Here is a 25,964-nt window from a genome sequence, read left to right as displayed (position 1 = left end):
TGTATTACATAACTCATTTCCATGTCTAAATTCTGATATGACAAAATTGCGGATGTTATATGAGCCCCAATGATCATTAACTTCAAGTGAACACTTTTCTTAAATTCGTTTTCAAATATTCCGCACCAGCCTGTGTCTTTTTACCCGAACGGTGTGGATATGAACTTTATAAAAACATTAAATTAATTTAAAGCCGGCATATGTTAGTTCCATTAATGTCGGCTTCATTCATACAGACACTTCATTATATATATACATATATATATATATATATATAGGCTTAATAAAATATAGGTGTTAGTTGTAGAGCAGCTGTTTCTTTAGTTGGTATTTAAACTGAACATAATGACGGTCCGTGGCTGTAAATCAATTTACGACTTACCCTCATCAGCTTTTTAAACCGATTAAATTATCTGGTTATCCAGTGATGGCCCTCCTTTATTTCTTTTGAGCTGAACTCAGAAGGCCTAGACTAAAATTGAGCGAGTGTTGGAAAGGCCTGCATGCTGATAAAAATAAAATAAAAGAAAAAAAATGTAATTTTGATATTGAATCACATTCATAAATTCCTAATCAGAAAAATCCGTCTGCTCTAAGTGTAATACAATACATGCTCTTTGGAGTGGGGGCTTTTTAAATTTCAAAGCCAGCCTGTATACAAGACAATAAAGTTCGTCTAAATTGATTATCTAATTAAGTTAGGCGTTAATTAACGTCGTAATTAAATCGAAACCAATTAACCGCACGATTAATCAGACCGGAATGAATCCATCCAACATGTGAATTTGAAACATTTCATTTTTTGTGTGTCAGGGATGGGGCCGATAGCGGAGCGGGCTGCTCTCATGTGCCATATGTTCTCAGGGAGACACGAGATTTACTCCAAGTGCACAAACGCCTCTGTATCTGCCGCGCGCGCACCTGACCCACACACACACACACACACTCGCACACACACACACACACACACACGCACGCACACACACACGTATAATCCTAATGTAATGCTGTTACATTACATTAGTGGAGAAGACAAGCCATACCACTGAGAAGTTATATAATTATTATTTTAATAAAGATGAATCAGACTTGTTTCCTTCCTTTTTAGATTTTTTAAAAATTCATTCATTCCCTAAATACAACTTTTTTTTGTTAAAACATGTCACAATGTGGAAAATCGATCGCGTAAAGTTGACCTCTTCATCTAAACATACACAGTTTCTTGGTTATTTTTCCTTCTTTGAAGTGTAGTGGACAGATCTCCCAAATATATTGATAATAGCCGACATATAATCTTGAGTAGAATGCAAGAACAAACTGTAAGAACAAATCGAGGAGCATAAGCAGCATTTAGAGCTTGACTTTGAACTTCTGAATTCAGTTGATTTAACTTTTATCTTTGCGTAAAACATTAGTGCAGAGAGGGCGGAAAAACATACTCATAAAAGTGTGTTTATAATATACAGACATTTAAATAGGCCGCACAAAACGCCACAAATAAAAGCTACTTTAATATAGAAACGGAGAGTTTTCCAGACTTTACCATTTATTCTACTGAAACGCTCATACTTACATAATACATTGTTCGTTAAGTGCTTCGAAATATGAAGACATGACAATTTTATTGAACAGTTATCAGAGATGGTGATATTGATGTGTTTTCCAAATCCCCGTTAAATGTTTACAAGGGTTATTACATATTATTACGATAACTGTATTATTGATACAGCCTAATAATAATAACATACTCTTATCTTAATAATAATGATAATAATAATAATAATAATAATAATTATTATTATTATTATTATTATTATTATTATTATTATTATTATTATTATTATTATTATTATTATTATTATTATTATCATTATTAGTGTTATTCCTATATGAACACGCAGTCTCAGTCTTTAAAGTAGAGTAAATCAGCGGCACTAGCTGGAGTTTTTGCGGCAACAGCACTTCTCTCTCGGCTCTTTTCTCTTCATATCAGCGCGCTGAATGCGGCTGAATGAAACTTTTATATTGTCATCAGTGTGTTCAACAGAACTCCTTTATGTCAGTTGTACTGGTCAAATTGGGCTCCCCGCCGTGGTTTTGTAACGCTGGTTTTTTAACGAGCCGCAACTAACGAGGCAACGACACCAAAATCCCGCCGACACACAAAGGCGGGCGGGTATTTACCGAGCAGAGCTGTTGCTCCGCTCCTCCAGCTCTTTGTCTATTTTCAGATAGAGAAAAGCGCTGAGTTATAGCGGGGGATAAGGTGCCTATAGCCTGCCTGGGTGTGTGTTTGTTCCTGTGTGGACCTGCTTCATGTTCATTATGCAGGTTGTTAATGACAAGAGCCCCAGAAAAGGAGAAGCTTTGAAGTCTTTTTGGTTAACTGCTTTTAAACTAACCAAAAAGGCCTTGGTTTTTGAGAACTGGGATGAAGTGAGAAAAAAATATGCATGTCTATACATAACTGAATGTCATGTACGTTCTACATTAATGACTACACATAGTTAAACTAGTCATCCTGCAATGCCTAATCATCTCTCCATAACAATGCACTGAAAATTTTTTGAAAATGAAAAAGTTTTTGAAAACTTGGAAACATGGATTATTATTATAAAGTGGGGGTCAACCAGCAAGATGAAGTTTCACCTGTTTCAAATACAAACATTTAAAAAATTACCATTTTCCTTGAATGTAGTGCATGTGATCTGCATTTTCTGCTTTATTTTGATACTGCCCACATTCAAGTTGATTTGAAAATAAAATAAAAAAAGAATGGAATGTAAAATAAAATATGTGACTGATAACAGACAAAATTACCTGTTAAATGATTTGCAGTGCGGCAGCCTTGTAGGAATTACAAATATTGTGTAAAAGCACCAAACTAATTAAAATTTTGCTTTGTATATGTTGACCCAAGACTTTACATAATGTTGTACTTACCATTTTATGCACAAAAATGTAGAGATTAAAATATTATTAAGAATCTTTACTGCCTTTTAATATACTTATGTCTTAGAAATATATTATGACTGCACATCATTACCTGTCAATCATAACAATAATATATTTTTTAAATCAAAGACAAATGCAATGACCAGAATTTATTTTTAAAAAAGTGATTAATTTGGCTCAGTTCCAGCAGACTTGGGCTATGTTCTGGCCCCCATGTAGCTCCACCAATCTGAGGTTTAGTTCAGAGGTAGTTAAGATTAGGGTCAGAAGTCAAGGTTGAGGTTAGTGTGAGGAAATACTAACAGTGGAAATAGATGAACAACAGTGTATCTGGATTTCTCTCATCTGCATTATGCAAAGCACACAGAGTTTACAGTTTACTGTGAATGGAGTCATTTCTCCAACCTCCTCCTCAGTATCTTTAGAATGTCTCTTTGAGCTCTGCAGAACTGCATCCTACAGTCTGTATTATTGCAGCTGAGAACAGCCATATTCATAGTCCATCAAATGCCTCACAAAGTTCACGACTTGTTGGACTTACAGCATTGCCCTTTCAAGAATACTCTTTATAGACTCACATACGTAACAACTGGAGTCAGATTACATGTCTTCATTCAAAGTAAACCTGCTCTATTAACTATTGCAGAGAAAAAAATAACTTTGAAATCTCTCCTCTTTCACCTGTAATTAATGCAATGAAAATGGATTTCAGCCCCAAATTTATTGATTTAGTTCTCTTCTAAATGTCTAGATATTCTTGCAATAACTGAGTTGTAATAACTTACATCATATTATATTATGTAGGCAGTGTTTTCGCAGTTAGTGTACTCAGAAATCAGTCTGCTTTGCCATTTTGGACTGAGAAGAAATCAGAACTTACAGATGTCAATCAAACTACAACTCTGGAAATGTAAAAACCTAGAAAATAGTAGGGATGTGCAGAGGGCCCAGTTCTTGTGTTTGTATCTATATTTGTTGAGGCGGCAAAATTATTTGTATTTGTATTTGAATAAAATTGGAAAAAGGCTTAAAAATCTTGTTTTTGTTTTTATTACACTTTTAATTTTAGAAAATTAAAGTGTTACAATAAGTGGTCATGAATAAACTACCTTACGAAGGAGATCCCCACACCGAGTCTTGAACTGGAGCCTCCCAGGTCATAGACGACTGCGCTGACTACTGAGCTAAAACATTACACATTGCCTCATTGCAGACAGACCTCTACGTATTTATACCCCCATAACACAGAGACAGCACACTGTGTAACATGTAGGGAAGAACTTCAAAGGCGATTCTTGCTTTGCACTTTTCATTTATTGTCTATTTTTTACAACCTAACTTTGTGGAAAGGAGAAGGGATACAACACGTTATGGAGAGTCCCTTAGGAGCACTTTGCTTGTGTCAGTAGCTCAGCTTTATCTGGGGAACACCCTCAACTCCAGGAGTGATGCCCAAATTAGGAAATGTGCGTTATGTAGCAGGTTGATGTGACTCCCCTCATAGAGACCTGCTCATAGATATAACAGTGGAGCAGAAGACATAGACTGAGATAGCGATGTAACCGACCTGTGCGCTGGTATTTGACATAGGTTTTTTTTCTTCCCGAAAACAAATCATTTAAAAAATATTTGTATGAAACAAATATTCATAAAAAACCCACTATTTGTGCTTTGCCGAATAAAGTATTCGGGCACACCCCTAGAAAATAGTCAGCATTTTTAGCTCCCCAGACAGTGTCAATAATAATTTCAAGACCAACCGTTTTAGATAAGAGTTTACACAGGTGATATGATCATTTATTGCTAATCTGAATTTGGAGACAAAAGAAATCACAGTTTAAAGTAAATACTGTGTCACTCTGCTGGTTACTCACCTTTTATGTGTTCTCTATTGAGGAAGTTTTCTTCCTTGTGTCTGCAGTCAAAGGGACCGATCTTGTCGTCAAGATATCAAGCTGCACTAGTTAGGAGGTCAAGATACATCAAGAAGTTACTGTAACTCTGTATGAGAAAAGTAATGATTAAAATCTCAAAATTCTAAACTGGTCATACTGCAATGTCAATTAATCACATGAGTAATCCTTTGGACAGATTAAAACAGTGGTTTACACTTGGAGCACTGCAATAGGTGCAACTTCCAGGTTCTTTGCAGTAAAACACATCTAATCTTTTTTTGTCTTTTTTTGGGACATCACAATTATTATCAATAATTTTAAAGTGATTTAGAAATGGTCAGCCCAGTCGCTAGAATAAAATGTTGGCATTGTACGTTTCTGCAAACCATGGATACGTTGAATCTCTATGTTTCAATGTGTTTACAGTTTTTCACAGTTGCTAAGACACATTTCTTGAAAGCTTCCACCCTTTTCTCAAAACTGTAAACACAAAACCCAATTTTCAAACTATGCTTACTAAACCTCTGATTCTTCTTGCAAAATCAAACAATCACCTCAAAACAGTTTTATCTGTGCTCAAAATCAACAGTGTTTTCAGATCATACACACAGCCAGTCAAAATAAAAACACTACTGAGCATTCATTACACACTACAACAAAAAATGGAAAACACAGTGTTCAGGGCATGTAGCTCCAGAAAAAAATGTTTATTGTTTATAATACAGTAAATGCATTTTGCATTTTCCAAAGGAAATATTCACAACTCAGTGACACAGTTTACATATCGCATAATGTAAGTACTGCAAGCAATACAGTACTGAATGTCTGTGGATTCAGCACTTGCATACAGTAAAAATACTGTACTGCAGAAGGCCAAAGGACAAAGACAAAATGTAAATGAAAGGCACATTACAGTACACTGCAAATGTCACTGCAAAATCAAAGTCAACAAGTGATTCATTCAGCCTCAGCTTCATGTCTTTGTGCTGGGTCAGGCCAGAGGATTTCATCTACAATGTTCTCCTTAGCCAGGCAATGGGGGAAAAACCCTCTGGTGTGCCACATCCAGCCTTGGCAAGACTCCACACCTATGTCACCACAGGCCAATTCCATGGTCTCCAGATTTTCCCTGGTATAGGGTTTTCTGTCATAAACCTTCCACTGCCATACACAGAAAAACTCGTCTATTGGGTTGAGGAATGGGGAGTATGGTGGAAGGCAAACATTTATGAATTGCTGGTTGATGTTGAACCACTCCTGTATAAGGACACTGTGGTGAAAATTGACATTGTGCGAAACTATGATGTAGACATGATCCTGCTCCTCACGCCCAAACAAGACATCCTGAAGACCATCCAGAAATGGAAAAAGATGTTGGGTGTTATATGGCCCTAAGGTGGCATGACTGTGGAGAACCCCACAATTACTTATGGCTGCACAAAGTGTTGCCTTCAGGGACCCATTGGTCAATTATCTTCCTGCCTAACCTCCTCTGTGTCAGACTTAACCCATCTTCATCCGCAAAAATGTATTCATGGGGGTTTTCCATGCAATCCAATTCAAACACTCTCTGTTTGTAACAACTGATATAGCTTTCTAAGTGCTACAGAAAGATAGACCTATGCGGTAGTGATGAACTGAAACATCTATATAGTAAATTTTCAACGACCAAAAAAGCAAAAAACGAACAAAAAAACTGTTCTCTTCTCTGCATCTCCTGATTATGGTGGCCACAGAGAATCTGCTGATATTGTGTCTTTGTCCTGCTTCCCTCACTGCCATTCCATGAACAAGAACATGGTCTATCTTGGTCTTGCTCTTCCTCGTCCTCATCCTCTTTCTCCTTGTCCACCACCTCTTACACACACTCTTTCTCCTCTGCCTCTCAGATTGTTTCCATCCATTGTTGGTATCAACCTTCAACTCACCTGTGCCGCCTGTGGACTCTGAACTGACTTATATTGGTTTCATGACATCATTAGCAACAAGTGTGAACAAAGTGTGAACAATTTAGAGTCATAGTATGTAAGCTATGACATTTGTGCTATAATTGTGTTTAATATCTGCCACCTGTGGTCACTATTATGCATCAGAAGTGTATCACAATGTAAATTTGTTTGAGTGAATGAGAATGTGTTTAGAATTTTGCAAAAAGAGTACATCAGATCTGCACATTGTGTCTTACTAGGTAAAAGGTTTTGCCAAAAGAGTGATCGATTCAATAGATGGGTTCAGGCCACTGAGCATTTGGTTTTGGAGAATGGGGTTTTGTGTTTTAGCAGTTCAGAAAAACTGTATCATACTAACATTTCAACAATAAGTATCATAGGGAAAGTGATGTAGTTCAGATGACATCTATATAAACTCACCTCCATGTTAGGAGGAAGATGGTTGGGTGGTTAGCTAGGTGGTTGCACAAAGTTCGAAAAGAATCAAAGCAGCAGAGACCACTGCTCACTCCCCATTTGAACTGACAAAACCAAATATTTTTAGCGAGACATTGGGACATTTACAGCTGTTTTTCTGATGACGAAACCAGGTATTTTGACCTAAACCATGATCTTTTCCTAACCCTAATCAACCAAAGGTTAGGCTTAGGTTTTTGTGCCAAAGCCTAACTCAACCTTAATGACAGTGTAGTCACAACATAAAACATAATTATTCAACTGAGAACAGCCATTTAATGCAGCATAAAAGGTCACGTGAAAAGAGTCAAACACAATCAACATTGAAACGTAGAGATTCACTGTATCTGTGGTTTGCAGAAATTTACAATGCCAACATTTTATTCTTGCGATTGGGTTGAAATTACACAGAATATGGAAATTCTGCATCATTGTGACCAAATATGTGATAATTATTATTATTGAATTCACAACATTTTTATTCAATAGTATCTCAAGCCTAATTTTCTACTTTTTTAATCTCTTTGCCTGTATTGTCTAACAAGTTTGTGCTAAATTTCTATAGAGACCCAAACTTTTCAAAATTAAATCAAAGACTTTTCAATTAAATCAATCGAGCAAAAAAATATATTTTTGGTCATAATTATATGATCCCCCCCCCTCCCCCCCCCTTTGTAGCAGGTGAGTTTCAATTCATCATCACCAATCTCTAGGGGCTATCAGTAGGTGATACCAAATCAGATATAAATAAATCACGTTTTAGCTTTATTGCTGCTTAGTTTATTAACAAAAACAAGCCCTCCACTGTGTTTGATGTAAAGCTGCACTGCTTTTCAGTTTGTGTCTGCAAGTCTAAGAAATGGACACCCAGTCTGCGCTCATAACTTTAATTCTGTCCAGACAGTGTCTCAACATGTTTTTCTATAGTTTCACTATTTCCTCCATATCCCTACAAACACATTTTAAAAGAAAGGAATTTATGTTTTCTATTTTTCGCTGTTGAGAATTCATCTCCTTTGGAGATCCAGGAGGATACTTTCTCTAACTTTACTCTTCAGTTCAAAAACAAACATCAAATGCTTCTTAAAATGATGGACAATGTGGGAAAACACTGACCAGAAATTATAATGCTTAGGATTTTTTCCAGGTTCCACATTTTACTTATTTATCAGTTGTAACTGACCATGTCTAGGGACAAATGTGTGTGTGTAATGTCTTGTCTATGCATGTACTGTCCATTATAACACATTCAAAGAGGATTCCTCTGTTTGTACAGATTACAGAAGTCAAACAAGCTGGGAGACTGGAGTGGCCTCCATGATGCAAAACAGTGAGTTACATCTCAACATTATATATTGCTACAATCATGTATTGTTTTACTGTCACTGTATCTATACCAGTGCAATGAATACATGTATTTCATATATCATCAACAGCTTGATAAACAGACAGATTTAAGCCCAAAGTGTTTTCATAATAAATGTATGTATTTAAACAAACAACACATTCTTCCATACCAATCCACATAAAATACTCCAGCTGAGAACTACCACGTCAAATTAAATCAAACATTAACCAAACCAATATTTGTCTGTGGGACTTAGTTATCCTCTCAGGCAGTGCTTACTCCCAGGTTGTGTGTAGCCTCCAACAAGCCTGACACATACTAGCAAAACATTCTACCAATCTGAATCATCTGGAACCCAAAAACCTACATTGACCATTTAATGGAGACTGTTTGAAGTGCTTAACAGTAGAGGTCGTTGTGGGCCTGATTACAAACAGTCACGGAAAACCTAAATTGCGCATAGATTAAATAAAAAAATTTGGAGGTAAACACCAACCTGACAAGCTGAATTCAGAGCAAATAAACCATGACACATTTACCTAACAAAATAAAATGTGGAGTAAAATGTTTGAAGATCCTTTGGCGCTCACTGGAACTGATCACATATTATGATTATCAGTGAGCTCTTCAAACAAGTTCTTGCTAATCTGGAAAGCTATGTATAATGTGCATTCTGTACATTTCAGTCTATTTATAGTTTTGGCATATGGTGCCATGATGTGATTATGTATAATAGTTGATTCAATGAATGATGTCAGTCTGTAGTGTAATCTGATTGGTCGACGTGGGTCAACCAACCTATTTAAGATGGTTTATCCTTTTGTCTTGTAAAATAACCTAATGAAGGTCTGCTTACCAAAATGTTGTCCCCATTAAATCTGTTCCAATTGCAAGGGAAGAAGACAATGTGTGTAGTTCTTTGTTCTACTATAATCTGGAATTTTTAAAAATGAAACAAAAACAAGCAACAGCATAGATGCACTTGAGATCACAAGACTGCAACCTACTATCGTTCCATTTCATAAGTGACTGTCATTTAGGCCCATCTGAATTAAAGTGAATAAGACAAAATAAAATATGTGTTGACATTAAACAATACTTTATACTTTTATTTAATTTATTACAACTTTGGTATTTACATGCCAAGATTCCAGATTTACATGCAAGATTTCTGTGTTTACGTTAACTCCCCACAAGTTGTAGCTTTGTGGGGTGGAAACATACTTTCAGAGATGTGTTGTTTCTTCTGAAATGAAATCCATGTCTATTCAATGACATTAAAAGATTGGGGGTGAGGCAAAAGCATGAGTCTGTCATTGTCCACATCTTACTTATCTGAGTCTGAATCAACAACAAAAGCTGTCATATGAGGGTGAATGACAGAAACAGGAAAGTCCAGATTTTTAAAAAGTTGCTGAAACTCACCATCCTCCAGTCTCCTCACAGACTCACCTAGTGTCTTAAGAAGTGGGAAAAGCAAAATATCATTATCACTGCTCAAACCTGGAATATTGCTAACCAGATGTGTGAAAAGAAAATGAAATATAACGTAAAGTATACATGTTTGTCTCTGAGTTTGCCTGCATTGTTCCTGTGTGCGACTTAGGCTTTTTAGAATTTTTCACATTTTCATATCATAATTTCAGATTGGACCAGCTGTGCAGTCCATCATTCTCATTATCAGCAACAATAACATACTGAGACTGTACTCACCATTTTCATGGTAACATGGTGAGTACAATTTCATTATTACTGATAAGAATTATGGACAAAACTATAAAAATAAGACCCAAGTTGTAATAAACCGCAATTATCCTTTAATGTTTGCTTTAAAATGGATCAATACATTGAATTAAGACCTGTTGAGATACATTCTAAATGCCAGTGTCCATCAAAAACTCTTCAATTATGTGCGTAAATATACCTCAAATATTATGTTTTATTTATTTTAATTTAAAATGCGTTAAATCAAACTGCTGCACTGTTTAAATGGTACATGCAGTATATGGACTGTTGGGTGGGACTGACAATGAACTCCACCTGATTTCTTCTTTCTTACTGCGGGACAAGAGGTCCATGCTGTCTGCAGTGAAGGTGTGTGGATTTCTTCTCTCTCTGTGTCTTTGCTTGTTTCTTTGTCATGCATTTCTTCTCTGACCAATATCAATCCCACACAGCATTGCTTCTACCTCCTGCACTCATCTCACCCTGGATGCTGCTGTTGGATGAAAACCTGGGAACTGCTCTGAATGACTGAATGACTCATTTTTGTTTTGATGTGAAAGACAGCGGTGTGTTGGTCTTGTAATGTGCCGGTGAAGCATCCAGGAACACACTCAGAACAGTTTTTGGTTTGTGTTGGGCAGTAGCATTTGGTTGCAGGTAAAAGACAGACAGAGTGCTATTATCACATCAGCTCCATTTTAATCAATTCTAATTCCAAATAGTGAAAGTGGAGCAGCTGGAGGTCGTACCTGAAGGTGAACACTAATATTCATTTACTAAGATCATTAGTGAATGAAACACAGGTTACATTAGGAACTGACTGAAATGAAAGTGTGCTTCATGAGTGCTGACATTCTGTTCAGCATCCCTGTCTTATGTGTATGTGTGTGTGTATACATGGGTATACAGTATGTGTACATAAGAGAGATAGGCGATGTCTAGGTGACCTATTAAATGCATACTAGTTTGTGTAACAAGAGTTGAGTGGAGTGTATTTTTGAATCTGGCTGGTGATCAGCTAAACACACAACCATGGAGATAAGAGACTTGAAGCTAAAGGAGTGAAGAGAAGAGACGTTTTTATGGAGGTTTTATAACAGCTCAGCAGGTCAGGCTCTCAGCTGTTTCTCAGGCCATGTCCAATACTAACTTGAAAAACACATCTATGCACCTCCACTATGGGCTACCATTCCACTAATCCAGATTTTTTTCACAACTAAAAACAGAAATTTTTGAAAACACCCCAGAGTGCATGAATCCAAAATCGATGGAATCTTAGTTTTAGTGTAAACTTAAGAAAAATTGAACAAATTCATCAAATCATTGTCCGTTCACAAAATCCTGGTCAATGACCTGTTCACAGTCAGCTGATGTCTTTTTCCTGTCTTCGGGGTGTACCAGCAGAGAGCAGGTGTTCAGACTGAAAATGGCCCTGCATTAAACCAGCACAAGGTACTGCCTTTGTGGCAATGTGTTGCTTAAGGTACTGAATACTGTCCAGGAAGGCCTGTTCAAGTAAACAGATTTGTGAATCTGAAGGCTTGTCAGATGAATAAATGCTGCACATGGACTTATAATACCCAGAGATAGGGTTTTACTATTCAGGAAAGTCACAGTGACAATTATCTTATTTTTAGTCAAAACAAACTGTAGAGATATTTAGGGCCTGAGCATGAAAGTGCCATGTCCAATGGTCTCTGGCACTGAAAGTGGAAGGAGTCTATCCTAAGGATATTATAAGATTATTATTTATTTGTATTGTTCTTCAAAGCTTTTTTATTAAGGTGAATGCTGATAAGTATTCACACTAGGGGCCCAGTGGTCCCTGGCACTGAAAGTGCGTGGAACCTATTGTTTTTGTAGAGATTATTATTAGGGCCTAAACACAAAAGTGCCAGGGCCCAACTGTTGGTGGCACTGAAAGTGCAGGGAACCTGTTGTTTTTGTAGAGATTATTATTATTAGGGCCTGAGCATGAAAGTGCCAGGGCTCAACAGTCCCTGGCACTAAAAATGTGAGGGACCTATTGTTTTTGTAAAGATTATTATTTTCCCTCCATGCCATTGCATTTTTGAGGGGCTAAGGATGTTTGAAAACTCATGAAAATTGGCACACAAGTCAGAACTGGTGAAAATCGCAAAGTTCTGTAGTGATTGGGTTCGGGTGTCGCCAATGGGCTCCATAGCACCCCCAAATGGCATGACATGGTTGTAGCAAAATGGCTCAAGGGCACCCCGTAGCAAATTTCAAAGTCAAAGTCCCCACCTTTAATTCCGATGTAGATTTATGAAATTTGGCAGGCAGATGTATCATCTCCAGGCTTTAAAAAAAGTCTCTTGGAGCCATACCCTAAGTCCAACAGGAAGTCCGCCATTTTGAATATTGCAGTTGTGCATTTTTTTTTCGCAAAGTGAAACCATTGACAGGAGTTGTATTTTAACAAACTCCTCCTAGAGATTTAACCTGAGTGACTTCAAATTTGGTAGGTTACATCTAAAGACCTTTGTGATGCTACATTGCGAAGCTTTTTATATTTCATGGAATGCCCTTGGCGTGGCAAAAGATGTTTGGGGCAGTAAATAAGAAGTTGCTGTAACTCCACTTTACATTGTCCCACATGTCAATATTTAGTCATAGTCATAGTGCCACCTACTGACAACAGGAAATCAGCCTTGTGTGACAAACATTATCCGACTTACATGAAATTTACATGGTGTGGTCTACACACAATATATATATATTATATTGACATATACTTAGTGGGTGCTCTCTGGCACCACATAGTGGACACAGGAAGTGGTATTTAACTCCTTTGTGCAACGTCAGATATTCATGACAATGCATACACATGTCAGGCAACCTTCACTTATTGTATTGCTACATTAATGACCCACTTGGGTAGCACCGTCTACTGACAACAGGAAGCAAGCAAGTTCCTTTTATATCAATGAAATTTGTAATGTGTGGTGTACATTTGACATACAGCAAAATATAAGGGTTTTCCACTGGCACTTTTGGCTCCACTGATTCAAACCATGCCATGTTGATTTGCGTTTCCATTACCAGTTTTACTGCACCAAGTTGGCGAGCCAAAGCGTGCCTGACCGGCCTCCAAATGGTTAGCAATGGCGACTCTCTGACTGCGGCCAACTCGTGACAATCCCCTTCTCCCTGTTTCTCCCCCTCAAACAAGCAGTGTTAAAAGACTCCATACATCTGTGTTGGAGACCAGAGAGACAGATGTTTTTGAATGCCTGTGTTCAGCTCTCAGTATTGTGGTAGTTTCTAACTAAATCTCTGTGGTTTGGAGATTAGTTTCTTTCCTGTGTCCCTGTTTGTACTTTCAGATATCTCCTTTATTTTACTGTTTCCTGATCACTTTCAGTCGCATCAGAGCCATATTAAGTTACTGCAGATGAAAACATTTCCTGATGCTGACCTCTACATATTAAAAGCTTTTAAATAACAAAATAATGGGGGAATCTTATTGTGAAGAATATATGAGAAATTAAATTTGTCTATCCACTGTTTTACAGCTGCAGCTTTGAACCATGTTGCTTGGCAATAAAAGCACTTAGATTGCGGCACGCCTTGACGTGCACAAATGTGTGAGGGCTCAATCATCACTGCTTGCAGCTTTATTATTATTATTATTATTCCCCCACTCCATTGCATTTTTGAGGGCCTTGGGATGCTCGAAAACTCACAAAACTTTGCACCTATGTTCGAACTAGTAAATATTTTAATTAGTATAACAGTTGGGCTTGGGTGTAGTATTTCGGCTCTATATACAGTACAGACCAAAAGTTTGGACACACCTTCTCATTCAAAGAGTTTTCTTTATTTTCATGACTATGAAAATTGTAGATTCACACTGAAGGCATCAAAACTATGAATTAACACATGTGGAATTATATACTTAACAAAAAAGTGTGAAACAACTGAAAATATGTCTTATATTCTAGTTTCTTCAAAGTAGCCACCTTTTGCTTTGATTACTGCTTCGCACACTCTTGGCATTCTCTTGATGAGCTTCAAGAGGTAGTCACCTGAAATGGTCTTCCAACAGTCTTGAAGGAGTTCCCAGAGATGCTTAGCACTTGTTGGCCCTTTTGCCTTCACTCTGCGGTCCAGCTCACCCCAAACCATCTCGATTGGGTTCAGGTCCGGTGACTGTGGAGGCCAGGTCATCTGGCGCAGCACCCCATCACTCTCCTTCTTGGTCAAATAGCCCTTACACAGCCTGGAGGTGTGTTTGGGGTCATTGTCCTGTTGAAAAATAAATGATGGTCCAACTAAACGCAAACCGGATGGAATAGCATGCCGCTGCAAGCCGCTGTGGTAGCCATGCTGGTTCAGTATGCCTTCAATTTGGAATAAATCCCCAACAGTGTCACCAGCAAAGCACCCCCACACCATCACACCTCCTCCTCCATGCTTCACGGTGGGAACCAGGCATGTAGAGTCCATCCGTTCACCTTTTCTGCGTTGCACAAAGACACGGTGGTTGGAACCAAAGATCTCAAATTTGGACTCATCAGACCAAAGCACAGATTTCCACTGGTTTAATGTCCATTCCTTGTGTTCTTTAGCCCAAACAAGTCTCTTCTGCTTGTTGCCTGTCCTTAGCAGTGGTTTCCTAGCAGCTATTCTACCATGAAGGCCTGATTCACACAGTCTCCTCTTAACAGTTGTTCTAGAGATGTGTCTGCTGCTAGAACTCTGTGTGGCATTGACCTGGTCTCTAATCTGAGCTGCTGTTAACCTGCGATGTCTGAGGCTGGTGACTCGGATGAACTTATCCTCCGCAGCAGAGGTGACTCTTGGTCTCCCTTTCCTGGGGCGGTCCTCATGTGAGCCAGTTTCTTTGTAGCGCTTGATGGTTTTTGCGACTGCACTTGGGGACACTTTCAAAGTTTTCCCAATTTTTCGGACTGACTGACCTTCAGTTCTTAAAGTAATGATGGCCACTCGTTTTTCTTTACTTAGCTGCTTTTTTCTTGCCATAATACAAATTCTAACTGTCTATTCAGTAGGACTATCAGCTGTATATCCACCTGACTTCTGCACAACACAACTGATGGTCCCAACCCCATTTATAAGGCAAGAAATCCCACTTATTAAACCTGACAGGGCACACCTGTGAAGTGAAAACCATTTCAGGTGACTACCTCTTGAAGCTCATCAAGAGAATGCAGAGTGTGTGCAAAGCAGTAATCAGAGCAAAAGGTGGCTACTTTGAAGAAACTAGAATATAAGGCGTATTTTCAGTTGTTTTACACTTTTTTGTTAAGTACATATTTCCTCATGTGTTAATTCATAGTTTTGATGCCTACAGTGTGAATCTACAATGTCAATAGTCATGAAAAGAAAGGAAACTCATTGAATGAGAAGGTGTGTCCAAACTTTTGGTCTGTACTGTACCTCATTTTTGAGGTGCTAGGAGAGCCCAAAAAATTAGCTCATGCATTAGAAATTGCGTAACCTGATATCTGCTATGATCTTGGGTTTGGGTGTGGCAAAATGGTCGAAGGGCTCCCCCTAGAAAATTTCAAAGTCAAAGCCCACAACTATAAATTTGATGTTGATGTACAAAATTTGGTAGGCAGATGTAAGATCTCAAGATTTAAAAAAAGCCTCTTGGAGCCAAGTCTAACAGGAAGTCAGCAGTTTTAATCTTACTGTGCAATTTTTTTTGTGCAGTTTGAAGCCATTTAAAGGTGTTGTACTTTAATGTCCTTCTCCAAGAGATTTAAGCTGAGTGACATAGTTCATCAAATGTATACACAATTTCAAATATGTCATCTCCACCACACAGGAAAAAATATTTTACCCATTCACACAGTGTCCAATAATCCTGAAAATTCAAAGCCGTGCCAACAGACCTCCAATAGTGATACCACAGCTGCGGAGCTGGGCCTGTTCATCATTACATGCAGCTTTCATATACATAGTACATTTCTGTTATAAAGTAATCTACCAAGATTGTGCACTGCGAGGTGCTGCATTGGCAGCACCTCGCTAGATAGTGTTGTAGTGCAGTCTGGCAAAAGTTAAGCCAGGACTTGCGTTTTTTTTTACTAGAGCCCCCTGCATTGGCACCTTTTGTATTAACCAATTATATTTTCATGCGGGGCTAAAGTCAGTCTGAAGGCAGTCTGAGGTGTTGAATGGTTTGTGTTTAGTGCTAACACAGGTAGCATAGACCTGTTCAGACACTGTCAGGAGCTGCATGGCGTGTGTGATCACTTATGTGGAATGTCAATGTTGCTGATCACAGAGTACAGTTTTTGTCATTGATCTACATTTATTGTATGTTTCTGTTCTCAGACAACTTCGCAGCAGAGCAGAAATTATTGACCTGCCAAACAAGTAGATTCTATCACCCGTGATTAAATGAAATGTTTTATGGTCATTCAGTTGTCTGACAACAGAAACAGAGTATGTCAACTAAACATTGAGTTGGTGTCTATTAAAACACAGTATGATCAGAGACACAGGAGGATACAGGACACAAATTTAACCTGCTGAGACCCAGCAGAAGAACCACACATGATGGCTGATCAACAGTTTTGCTGTTTGCTGACAGAAAGCAGGAGGAGGATTAGATGTGGCCATTTTAATGTTGTTCATGTGTTTCACTGTCACTTTATTAAATGACCTGAAAACACTAGTGTCAATGCAAGTTGTTTCCATAAACCAAACTTGCATATTCATTCAATGCAGAGAGAGTTATCCACCAAGTTGGATTGATTGAGATACATACTGTATGTCACTGAGTATTTGTCTCCATGTTTGCACTATTTGCTGTTTTGTTTCAATACACAGAACTTTGCAGTAACCCCATTGTGTTGTTAGAAGTATGATAGTGGACAGATTCCCCCTTAAATTCCAATAAGTTTCTCTGAATGTACTGATTTGCAGCAAAGCTCACTTCTTGCTTTCCTCTTCACTCATTCATGATATGAAATACATTTTTATATAATGTGTGATTTAAACTAAACAGACATGCATAGGGTATGATGTAAACAATAAATATCAACATATTATAACAGTATAATAACAGTACATGGTTGAAGGAAATTGAGGTGAAAGTTTTTTGTTTTTTTTTTAAGTCAAGTTCACTTTGAGTGAGCTGATTTAACGTGAAAGCTCTCATCTGCTCTGTGTGTGTGTTTGTGCGTGTGTGCGTGTGTGCATATATATGTGTGTGTGTGTGTGTGTGTGTGTGTGTCACAGAGGGACCATAGCCAAATTGACTCCATATGTCTGTCTATTAATTGTGTGACAGCAGAGGAAAGCCTGGGTGTTGTCCTCTGGGAAATGACACTGTGATTAACATTTCTATGGCAAAGCGATTGAGCCTAAAACATAAAGTGAACATGATGGGAGTCAGCATGAGGGAGAGTTAAGGGGTGAAATAATCCACTGTCACACTGAAAGTCAACAGTAGCTTCCTGAGGAGCCAGAATGACTCTGGTCTGAAATTTAATTAACCAGAAGAAAAGTTCAAAGCCTTGACAGTGTGAGGTGTATTGGAAGGTAAACCATCTGTGGTCCAGGTCATCCATCGGTTTTTCCAGTGGAGTAGCTCCACTGCAAAGGAGGAGGGGGTTGGAGTCAGAGAGAGTCTGCATTTGCCCCTCCCCTTTGTCCTCTAGATGCATATAAATGAATGAAAAATAGACCCAGAGCAGGTCTGTCTTCTTTGTTAATTAAATAACTAATTATTTCATTAACCAGTAAAGATATGATTACAAAGACTTCCAGGAAATTACCATTTACCTTTAGCTCAATTTCACTGTTGTTATATTACTGCTGCTAATGCTGCCTTTTTGTGTGTGAACATTCTCTCTGTTACTGTATGTTCCCTTCTTTGCTGCATGAATTTCAGAATGTAACCTCTGTCTCCTGTGTCTTTTGTCACCACTTTGACAATGTATGTAGCAGGGGTGTGCCCGTATACAAATACATTATTCAGCAAAGCACAAATAGTGGGTTTTTGACGAATATTTGTTTCATACAAACATTTCAAAAATTATTTGTTTTTGGGAAGAAAAAAAAGCCCATGTCAAATACCAGCACACAGGTTGGTTACATCGCTATCTCAGCCTGTCTCCTCTGCTCTGTTGTTACATCTATCAGCAGGTCTCAACAAGGGGAGTCACATCCACCTGCTATTTTCTATGCCTTCATTTCAGATTTGAGTGGCTGTGTTTGCTCAAAAGATTTGTGCTTTGTCTTGTAGTTGTGCTTCACAATCACCATGGTCTCAGAACATATGAGACATACTGGTTTGCCTGTAGGAAAAATGAACATGTAAGAGTCTGTCCATTCATGATTAAAAGTTCTGTTTTCACTGTCTATTTTCTCTTTTTAGAGCAAGCCATTTGAAATTACTTTTCTCTGACCTGCTTGTTTCTCCAACTGCTGTCTCTCATCTCTCTCCTATGTGTGCATCTCACTGGAGTCACAATGCTTATCAGAATGCACAGATTTGATTGGCTGAGTAGCATCACATGAGATGATTTACAATGCATGCAATTGATCTGTGAGCTTAGAAGATGCTAGAAAAGCTGCACCAGTTAAAATAGAAATGCTCTGTCAAAATTTAATAATTCTCAATAATTTATTGGTTATATATCCATGTCCGGATAGGACAGCATCTGGGTCTGGGCCCAGACCGCAGTCCACCTATTAATGACCTTGGGTCTAGGGTTTTATTATGTTTAATTATGTTAGGGAAAAATTATGGTTTTGGTTAAAAGAAACCAAAGTTGACCTTTGGTATAAAATAGGAAACCAAAAGTAGTCTCCCATCTGTACCTCAGAGATAAAGCTGAGCCACTGACATAAGCGCTCTCAAGGGACTCTCCATAACCTGTTGTTCCCCTTCTCCTTTCCACAAAGTTAGGTTGTAAAAAATAGGCAATAAATGAAAAGTGCAAAGCAAGAATCGACTTTGAAGTTATTCTCTACACATTACACACTGTGCTGTCTCTGTGTTATGGGTGTATAAATAAGTAGAAGTCTGTCTGTACATTTGGGATGCACTTGGTTTTAGCTCAGTAGTCAGCACAGTTGCCTAAAATCTGCAAGTGCCATAAGATAATAAGTAAAAAAAGTACCCTCTTAAGTTCTTGAATTGAATTACATTGATTTTTCTGTATTCCAGTACAGTTTCTTGAGATACACTCATCTCTAGAGAATGCTGATGTTTGTTTGAAACAGATTTTTTAAGAAGGTCTCTTGAATAAAATGGGAATTTTTGCAGTGTGTTTGCCACCTCGCCTATATATTTAGAGTGCAAGAAACATTGCTATTCATCCTTCTGTTGATGACTGAATGGAGCATCTAATGAAACCTCTTCCTCCAACCTCCTTTGTGTGTGTTGGCTGGTTGTATGATTTATTGAGAGGTTTATAAATCTGCAATATGCTTTCCCCCACAGAGCCATTAACAGACAATAGACAATTGATTTGGTGTAAATCCCTTCTTAACCTGCACAGTGTCACAGCAAAAACTGCTGTTGCTGAGGGGAACATATCAGACTTGCAACATGTTGATCAGCAGACAGAGCATTTCAAATTTCACACAAAAACCTACAGAACTGCTTGTCTGCAGCTTGATCCTTTCCACTTACAACAGCTTTTGTCCCCCTCCTGTTAAAGTTGGAGTTTGGCTTAAGTGCTTCAACTGAACAGTGTACTCTTAACTGCGCCGCTGCCAAAAGTGTAGATGACCAAATGCTCTGACATGTTTATTTAAACCCAACTCATCTGAGTTTACCAGGCCTGGGAGTGTTTTGCCCCTAGTTACGCCTCTCAGGCTGTGCCCAAATCCCCACACTCCTCAGGTGGGATTGACAGAACCACCAACACTGTTGCATGTTTGATGACAACAGTTTGATGGATGGATCATATTTTGGGCTGCATGACCATGTGTAATTATAATTAACACTTACAGTGTGGGTCTTATTCCAAAACAATACTATTTTAAAGGAAGTAAAATAAGGTGTTTCGAATTGTATATTACGTTAAAAAAAAAAAAAAAAAAAACCCTATTTTGATTCAGTGTCATGTCCATGAAGTCAAATTAGATTTTCAATTGTGGTAATGAATCAACACATAATCTGTATTTTTGATGGTATTTCTGAAAAAGAGAGCCTCACTATTAGTGAAAGTTAGTTAGTTAAATAAAAGTTACAAAAATGTCTTTAGATATACACATACTGTATATAAATGAATAGTGGTTTGGCAGCAGTCTGAATCTAGATCATATTGCTTTATCTGAGTAAAGATAATATTCATTTATAGTTGTAGACTTCGGTGTAGTCAGAAACATCTGTCCTTACATGTAAAGGGCATGGGCCAGAATCAGTAATATTCAATGTATTACTGCAACACACCCTTAACATCTTAAGAAGCTGGATTATAACATTAAAATTTTAAAGTTTTGCGTGTAAAGACAGAAAAATCTTCCATAAAACACGTGTGACAAGATGTTTTTGGCCTTTGTTCTCTTCATCACACCTGCTGTCCTCTCTCCTCTTCTAATGCATGTGCCTGATCAGTGTAGCTAATCAGCTCATTGTAGTTAGACTTCTGTGTTCATTACTTCTCAGATTCCCCTGCTTTAAACCAAAAAAACCTGAAAACTTTTTTTTGTTTTGTGTGTGTGTGTGTAGGTCACAGTGGAGTAAACCAGCTGGGAGGTGTGTTTGTGAATGGGAGACCTTTACCTGATTCTACCAGGCAGAAGATAGTGGAGCTGGCACACAGTGGAGCTCGACCCTGTGACATATCCAGAATACTACAGGTAAACTCATCAACTTTATGCACTTCACTAACAATGGTAGTGGGGTTAGGTGTTCTGCATCCAGTTGCCCTGAGTAAGTCATTGTACATCAAGACTGTCTTCACAGAAGAAAAATTATGGCATCTCAAATGCTTAAATGTGACCTATGTTTACATTTAACTGACACGCTCTGGTGTAACTTATGACTGCTATTTGTCAGGAACAAAGGAGAAAGCGGTGTGACATTGACACAAAGCCATGCTGTGTAGCAAGGAGGTCGGTTGATATTGGGTTGATAAAGTGACTTTGACATGGGAGACCACTGCTGGTTCTTACCATTAGTCAAAGTGTTCTATACACCATTGCCATGATCATTCCCTAGATTTTAAAATCATCTACAAAACTTGGTACTTCACCCCATTTGCCCTTGTGATAAATAATGCATGTGCTGTTTTTGTGTCCAGGTGTCTAATGGCTGTGTGAGTAAGATCTTGGGCCGGTATTACGAGACAGGCTCGATCCGTCCTCGTGCAATCGGAGGGAGTAAACCCAGGGTGGCCACTCCTGAGGTGGTGGGTAAGATCGCACAGTACAAGAGAGAGTGTCCGTCCATCTTCGCCTGGGAGATCAGAGACCGACTGCTGGCAGAGGGAGTCTGCACCAATGACAATATACCCAGTGTAAGGTTTTTAAATCTTCTGTTCTTCATGTCAGTTAGAGGGCTGGGCAGATGTTAGCTGGGTTGCTTTTTATTTTTTTACAGGTTGCAGGAGGGCACGAATTTCACAATCTGATGCTTTTCCAACCCATGATGCCTCTGTTATATCACTACACACTGATTGAAAGCTCTGTATGTAGAGCAGCTAGCTCAATTCATGAATTAATATGGGTTAGGTTAAGTAAAAAGTAGCAAAATACACCTTCAAACTTTTTTTAAATAGTGATGGTTGCTATAAAAGTAAAAATTGTAACACTAAAAACTCTAAACCTAATGTGTGCAAACAGTTGAATGGCCACTACTTTTTACTGAAGATCACAAATTGCAATGCTTCTGAGATAACTGCCATGTAAATTATTAATTTGATACTTGTCATAAAACCATGATGCTACTGGAGTCTTAACGTCAGCTTCCTTCTTCTCACACTGTTATGCAAAGGTCTAAAACTCAATGTGGACACACAATAAATTTCAACTATATACAAGCCCTCCGCTCCCTCATACCCGTCTGCTCTCATGCTCTGTCTGCTTTGTAATGTAATGCTGCTTGAGATTGTATTTCTGGAGAAGAGCAGCTTTCTACGTGTTGGTGAAAAAAGAAGTCTAAACTCCGCTTAAAAATAATCAATTTGAAGATCTGTTTTTCAGGTCAACCTTTCTTTTAGGTTTACAAAGAGACTTTTTGGTGTCCGATGGGCTGCAGTAAATCAGAGTGTTGCTAGTCAAAAAGAAACTACATCAAACATGCCTTACAAAATATGGATTACATCTATAAAGGTTCTACACAATTCATTGGCCAGATGAGAGGATTTATGCATTTGTGCCTTCAGGCCAGCTGCTCTCTTTTTCTTTCAACATTCTCTCACCGTCCGTGACTCTTTGAACAAGATCAGAGACTACTTCAACCTCCACAGTAGGGTATTGTTGGAAAGATGCTCATGGCTGAAGTTTGGTGGTTGGAAATGTTGTCATCTGTTGCATTCCTCTGTATCAAATCAACCAGTCAAACAGATAATATGAGCCCAGTTTAAAAGGACACTTTGGTTTTGAACTGGATCTGATCCATGTGTGGGAAGTCATTCTATTAACTCATAGTAGATTTAATGATTAATGTGTAATGTAAAATTAATTATGTCATGTAAAAATGGAATTGCTGAGACACTGACATGACAGGTGTAGCTTCTACAGTACACAAAGCCTTTAACATTACCCTGTGATGTGGAAGAAACAGACCACATTAAATCTCTGTAGTGTTTCCTTTAATGGACACAATGAGGCTGGCTGAAGGTTGAGTGGGCCATTAATGCTTTAGTTTTTGACAGTGTTTGGTTCAACAGCTCCTGTCCAGCAATATCCATATCTAACAAAATAGTTGTAGTTTGTTTAATAATCATGTTATTGTGTTCGTCACCAGGTTTCATCAATAAATCGAGTGCTCAGGAACTTGGCCAGTGACAAGCAGCAAATGGGCACAGTGGGAGCTGAAGGAATGTTTGACAAACTCAAGATGCTAAGTGGACAAACTACCTGGGGAGGACGTTCAGGGTGGTATCCTGGGACTATACTCACTACCACTGGTAAGACACTAATTCATACTACTTGGAACAATAGTACAACTGCTATTTTACTGCTACTACATTACTAGGGCAACACTCACTACCAGTACCACTACTAAGACACTAAGGGCACTATTTTCCTGCCGACACAAAGCCAGCGCAAGTTCAAATGCAGTCTTGCAATTTTCCTCAGGCGCAAACCTATTTTTTGTGTCTGGTAATTTCCTGGCACCAAACGAATGTATCTGCACTGACGTGGTAGGACAGGCACAGCTGAGGCTGTGCTTATGCTAACTAGGTGGTGCAGTGCAATTTTGGTGCTCATTTTGATGAAACTGCATTCATGTTAAAACCAACTCTTAGCACACATTTTAATTTTAATGTTGGCAGAGGTGCATGCACACAGACATCTCTAAAATTTCAAAACACCTTAATTTATGTTCAGTTTTCCCCCTTTCAGTTCAGCTCAGAATGATACATTTGTTTCATCTACAGTCTCTGATTTGAGAAAGAGGTTGTGTATAACTTTATGCATAGATGGCACAGCAGAGATGACTTCATTCATTATTTACTAAATATGACAGGATCTGACAGTACTTAATATTCTGTATTTTCTCAACATCAGGCTGAAAAACTGACTCAGACTCAGTTTAACAATAAGTTTAACAGTAAATTTAACAGTTAGTTTAACAATAAAATAATTTGAAGTAACATAGGTGTCCTCAGGATGCGCCCTGAGCGCCATCAAATTTGTCTGGACATTCTGATTAGTAGTGTAAATGCAATGCGGCCTGGACCACACTGAGGGACCACCTACTCAACTATATATATATATATATATATATATATACACACACACACACACACACACACACACACATATATATATATATACACACAGTACTGTGCAGCAACAAGAAGAATGATGAGTCCTGCAACAGATGGTATGATATGGCCCCCACAGAGCTCTGATCTCAACATCATGGAGTCAATCTAGGATTACATGAAGAAGCACCTGAGATGGCATAAATAATAAATCCACAGAAGAACATTCTTTCTCCAGGATGGTTACAACAACCTACCTGCAAGTTACCATGAAAAACTATGTTAAAGTGTACCGAGGAGAACTGCTGCTATTTTAAAGGCAAAGCTGCTCACAGCAAATATTGATTTCATTTAGGTTTCTGCTGTTTACTCAACTTTGTAAGAAGTTATAAAACAATTTATAGCAATATTTCTGGAAGCATTCTCACTTTACTTTTAGTGTCTAAGACTTTTGCACAGTACTGTATATACACATATATATATTCTGATGCAGCACTAGAGCAAATCAATAGGACGGGCATTTGATTTTTGTACAGGGGCACATTGCATTGTATATTTCTTTATCCTGTTATCAAACATGTTGAACACAGTTTTGGACAGAGCGGACACCAGGTCCTCCCGCCAGTCAATAACAAACAAATTTGGTCTTTGCAAATAGAAGTGATGTCTGTGTTTATTTGCATATAGAGCGGGGGAACTGAGATCCGATCACAAGTGGTCACTCAGGATGCATGTGGAGACGTATTTTAATGCCAGGTGTAAACAGACATAAAGCTGTCCACTTGTGGTTGGATCACATGGGACAGATGTTAATGCCAGGTGTAAAGAGGGCCTAAATCAGTTCCGATCTGACCCATTATTATAAAACCTAACCTGACCTGTGATCAAATACAAACTCAAAGCTGCTGCTGTGCAGTACTGGCAAGGGCTTGGAGCACAGGGTACTGTGGGAGCGCACAACTGTAAAAATAAACTATAAAAATGAATAAGTTAAATGTAAAAAAACAACTTTGGTTTTCTCCTGCTCCACCCAACTTGATGGTAGAGGATCACAATCACACCTCTCCAAAAATCCTGCTTACCATACACACAGTTGGCACAGCATGGATACCTTCATTCATTATTTAAATATTTGGACAAAACAGTGATAGAACTTATGTGCTTTTCAAACACTAACCATCAAATTTACAACCCCAATTTTGTATGTTTGGGATATTGTATGAGGACTGTTTATTTTTTTTCCATCTGCACCTACGTTCTATTTCAGCAAAAATAAGGCCCTAAGGGTGCTCTTTTCAATAAGATTTTACAAGACTCCTGGCACAAGTGCACAGTGCACAAAAACTGTTATAATATAACGGAACATTTAGATCTCAGGATGACAACTGAGCCAAATCCATCCACTCATGCAGACCATAATATGCAGCTGAAACCTCTACAAAAAGGTAGTGAATGGACCTTGAGTTATTTAGTTAATATTTTTGTTGTATTTTTTTTTTTTCTCTTACCCACAGTCTGATGTTGGAAAAAAAGACCAAAGAATTCTACATTTATTTTCTGAAAAAAAAAACACAGCCACATCCAGTTATACTGTCAGTTGTTTAGTAAAAGGTGTTCTCATGACTGAAATCACTTGGACGCCATAATGTGAAGTCAACCTCCTCTGGTGGAAATGTGAATTCCAAACAAGTTGTAATTGATGGTAACAGAAGCATCTTGGTTTGTAGGCCATGGATTATTG

At 38.2% G+C, this 25,964-nt stretch overlaps 1 protein-coding gene across 1 annotated transcript in view; it reads left to right on the top strand.

Annotated features, from left to right (window-relative positions):
• LOC121898116 (paired box protein Pax-6-like) overlaps positions 1-25,964 on the top strand; it is a 44,645-nt gene that overhangs the window by 1,350 nt on the left and 17,331 nt on the right. The window contains exons 2-5 of the mRNA XM_042413050.1: positions 8,532-8,585; positions 21,016-21,146; positions 21,590-21,805; positions 23,257-23,419. Coding sequence (XP_042268984.1) covers positions 8,532-8,585; positions 21,016-21,146; positions 21,590-21,805; positions 23,257-23,419 — 564 coding nt within the window. The remainder of the gene's footprint in view (positions 1-8,531; positions 8,586-21,015; positions 21,147-21,589; positions 21,806-23,256; positions 23,420-25,964) is intronic.

Source organism: Thunnus maccoyii, chromosome 5 (genome assembly GCF_910596095.1).
Source record: "Thunnus maccoyii chromosome 5, fThuMac1.1, whole genome shotgun sequence".
Lineage (NCBI taxonomy): Eukaryota > Metazoa > Chordata > Actinopteri > Scombriformes > Scombridae > Thunnus > Thunnus maccoyii.
The sequence above is the reverse complement of the archived record's forward strand: the minus strand, read 5'-3'. Positions and strand labels throughout refer to the sequence as shown.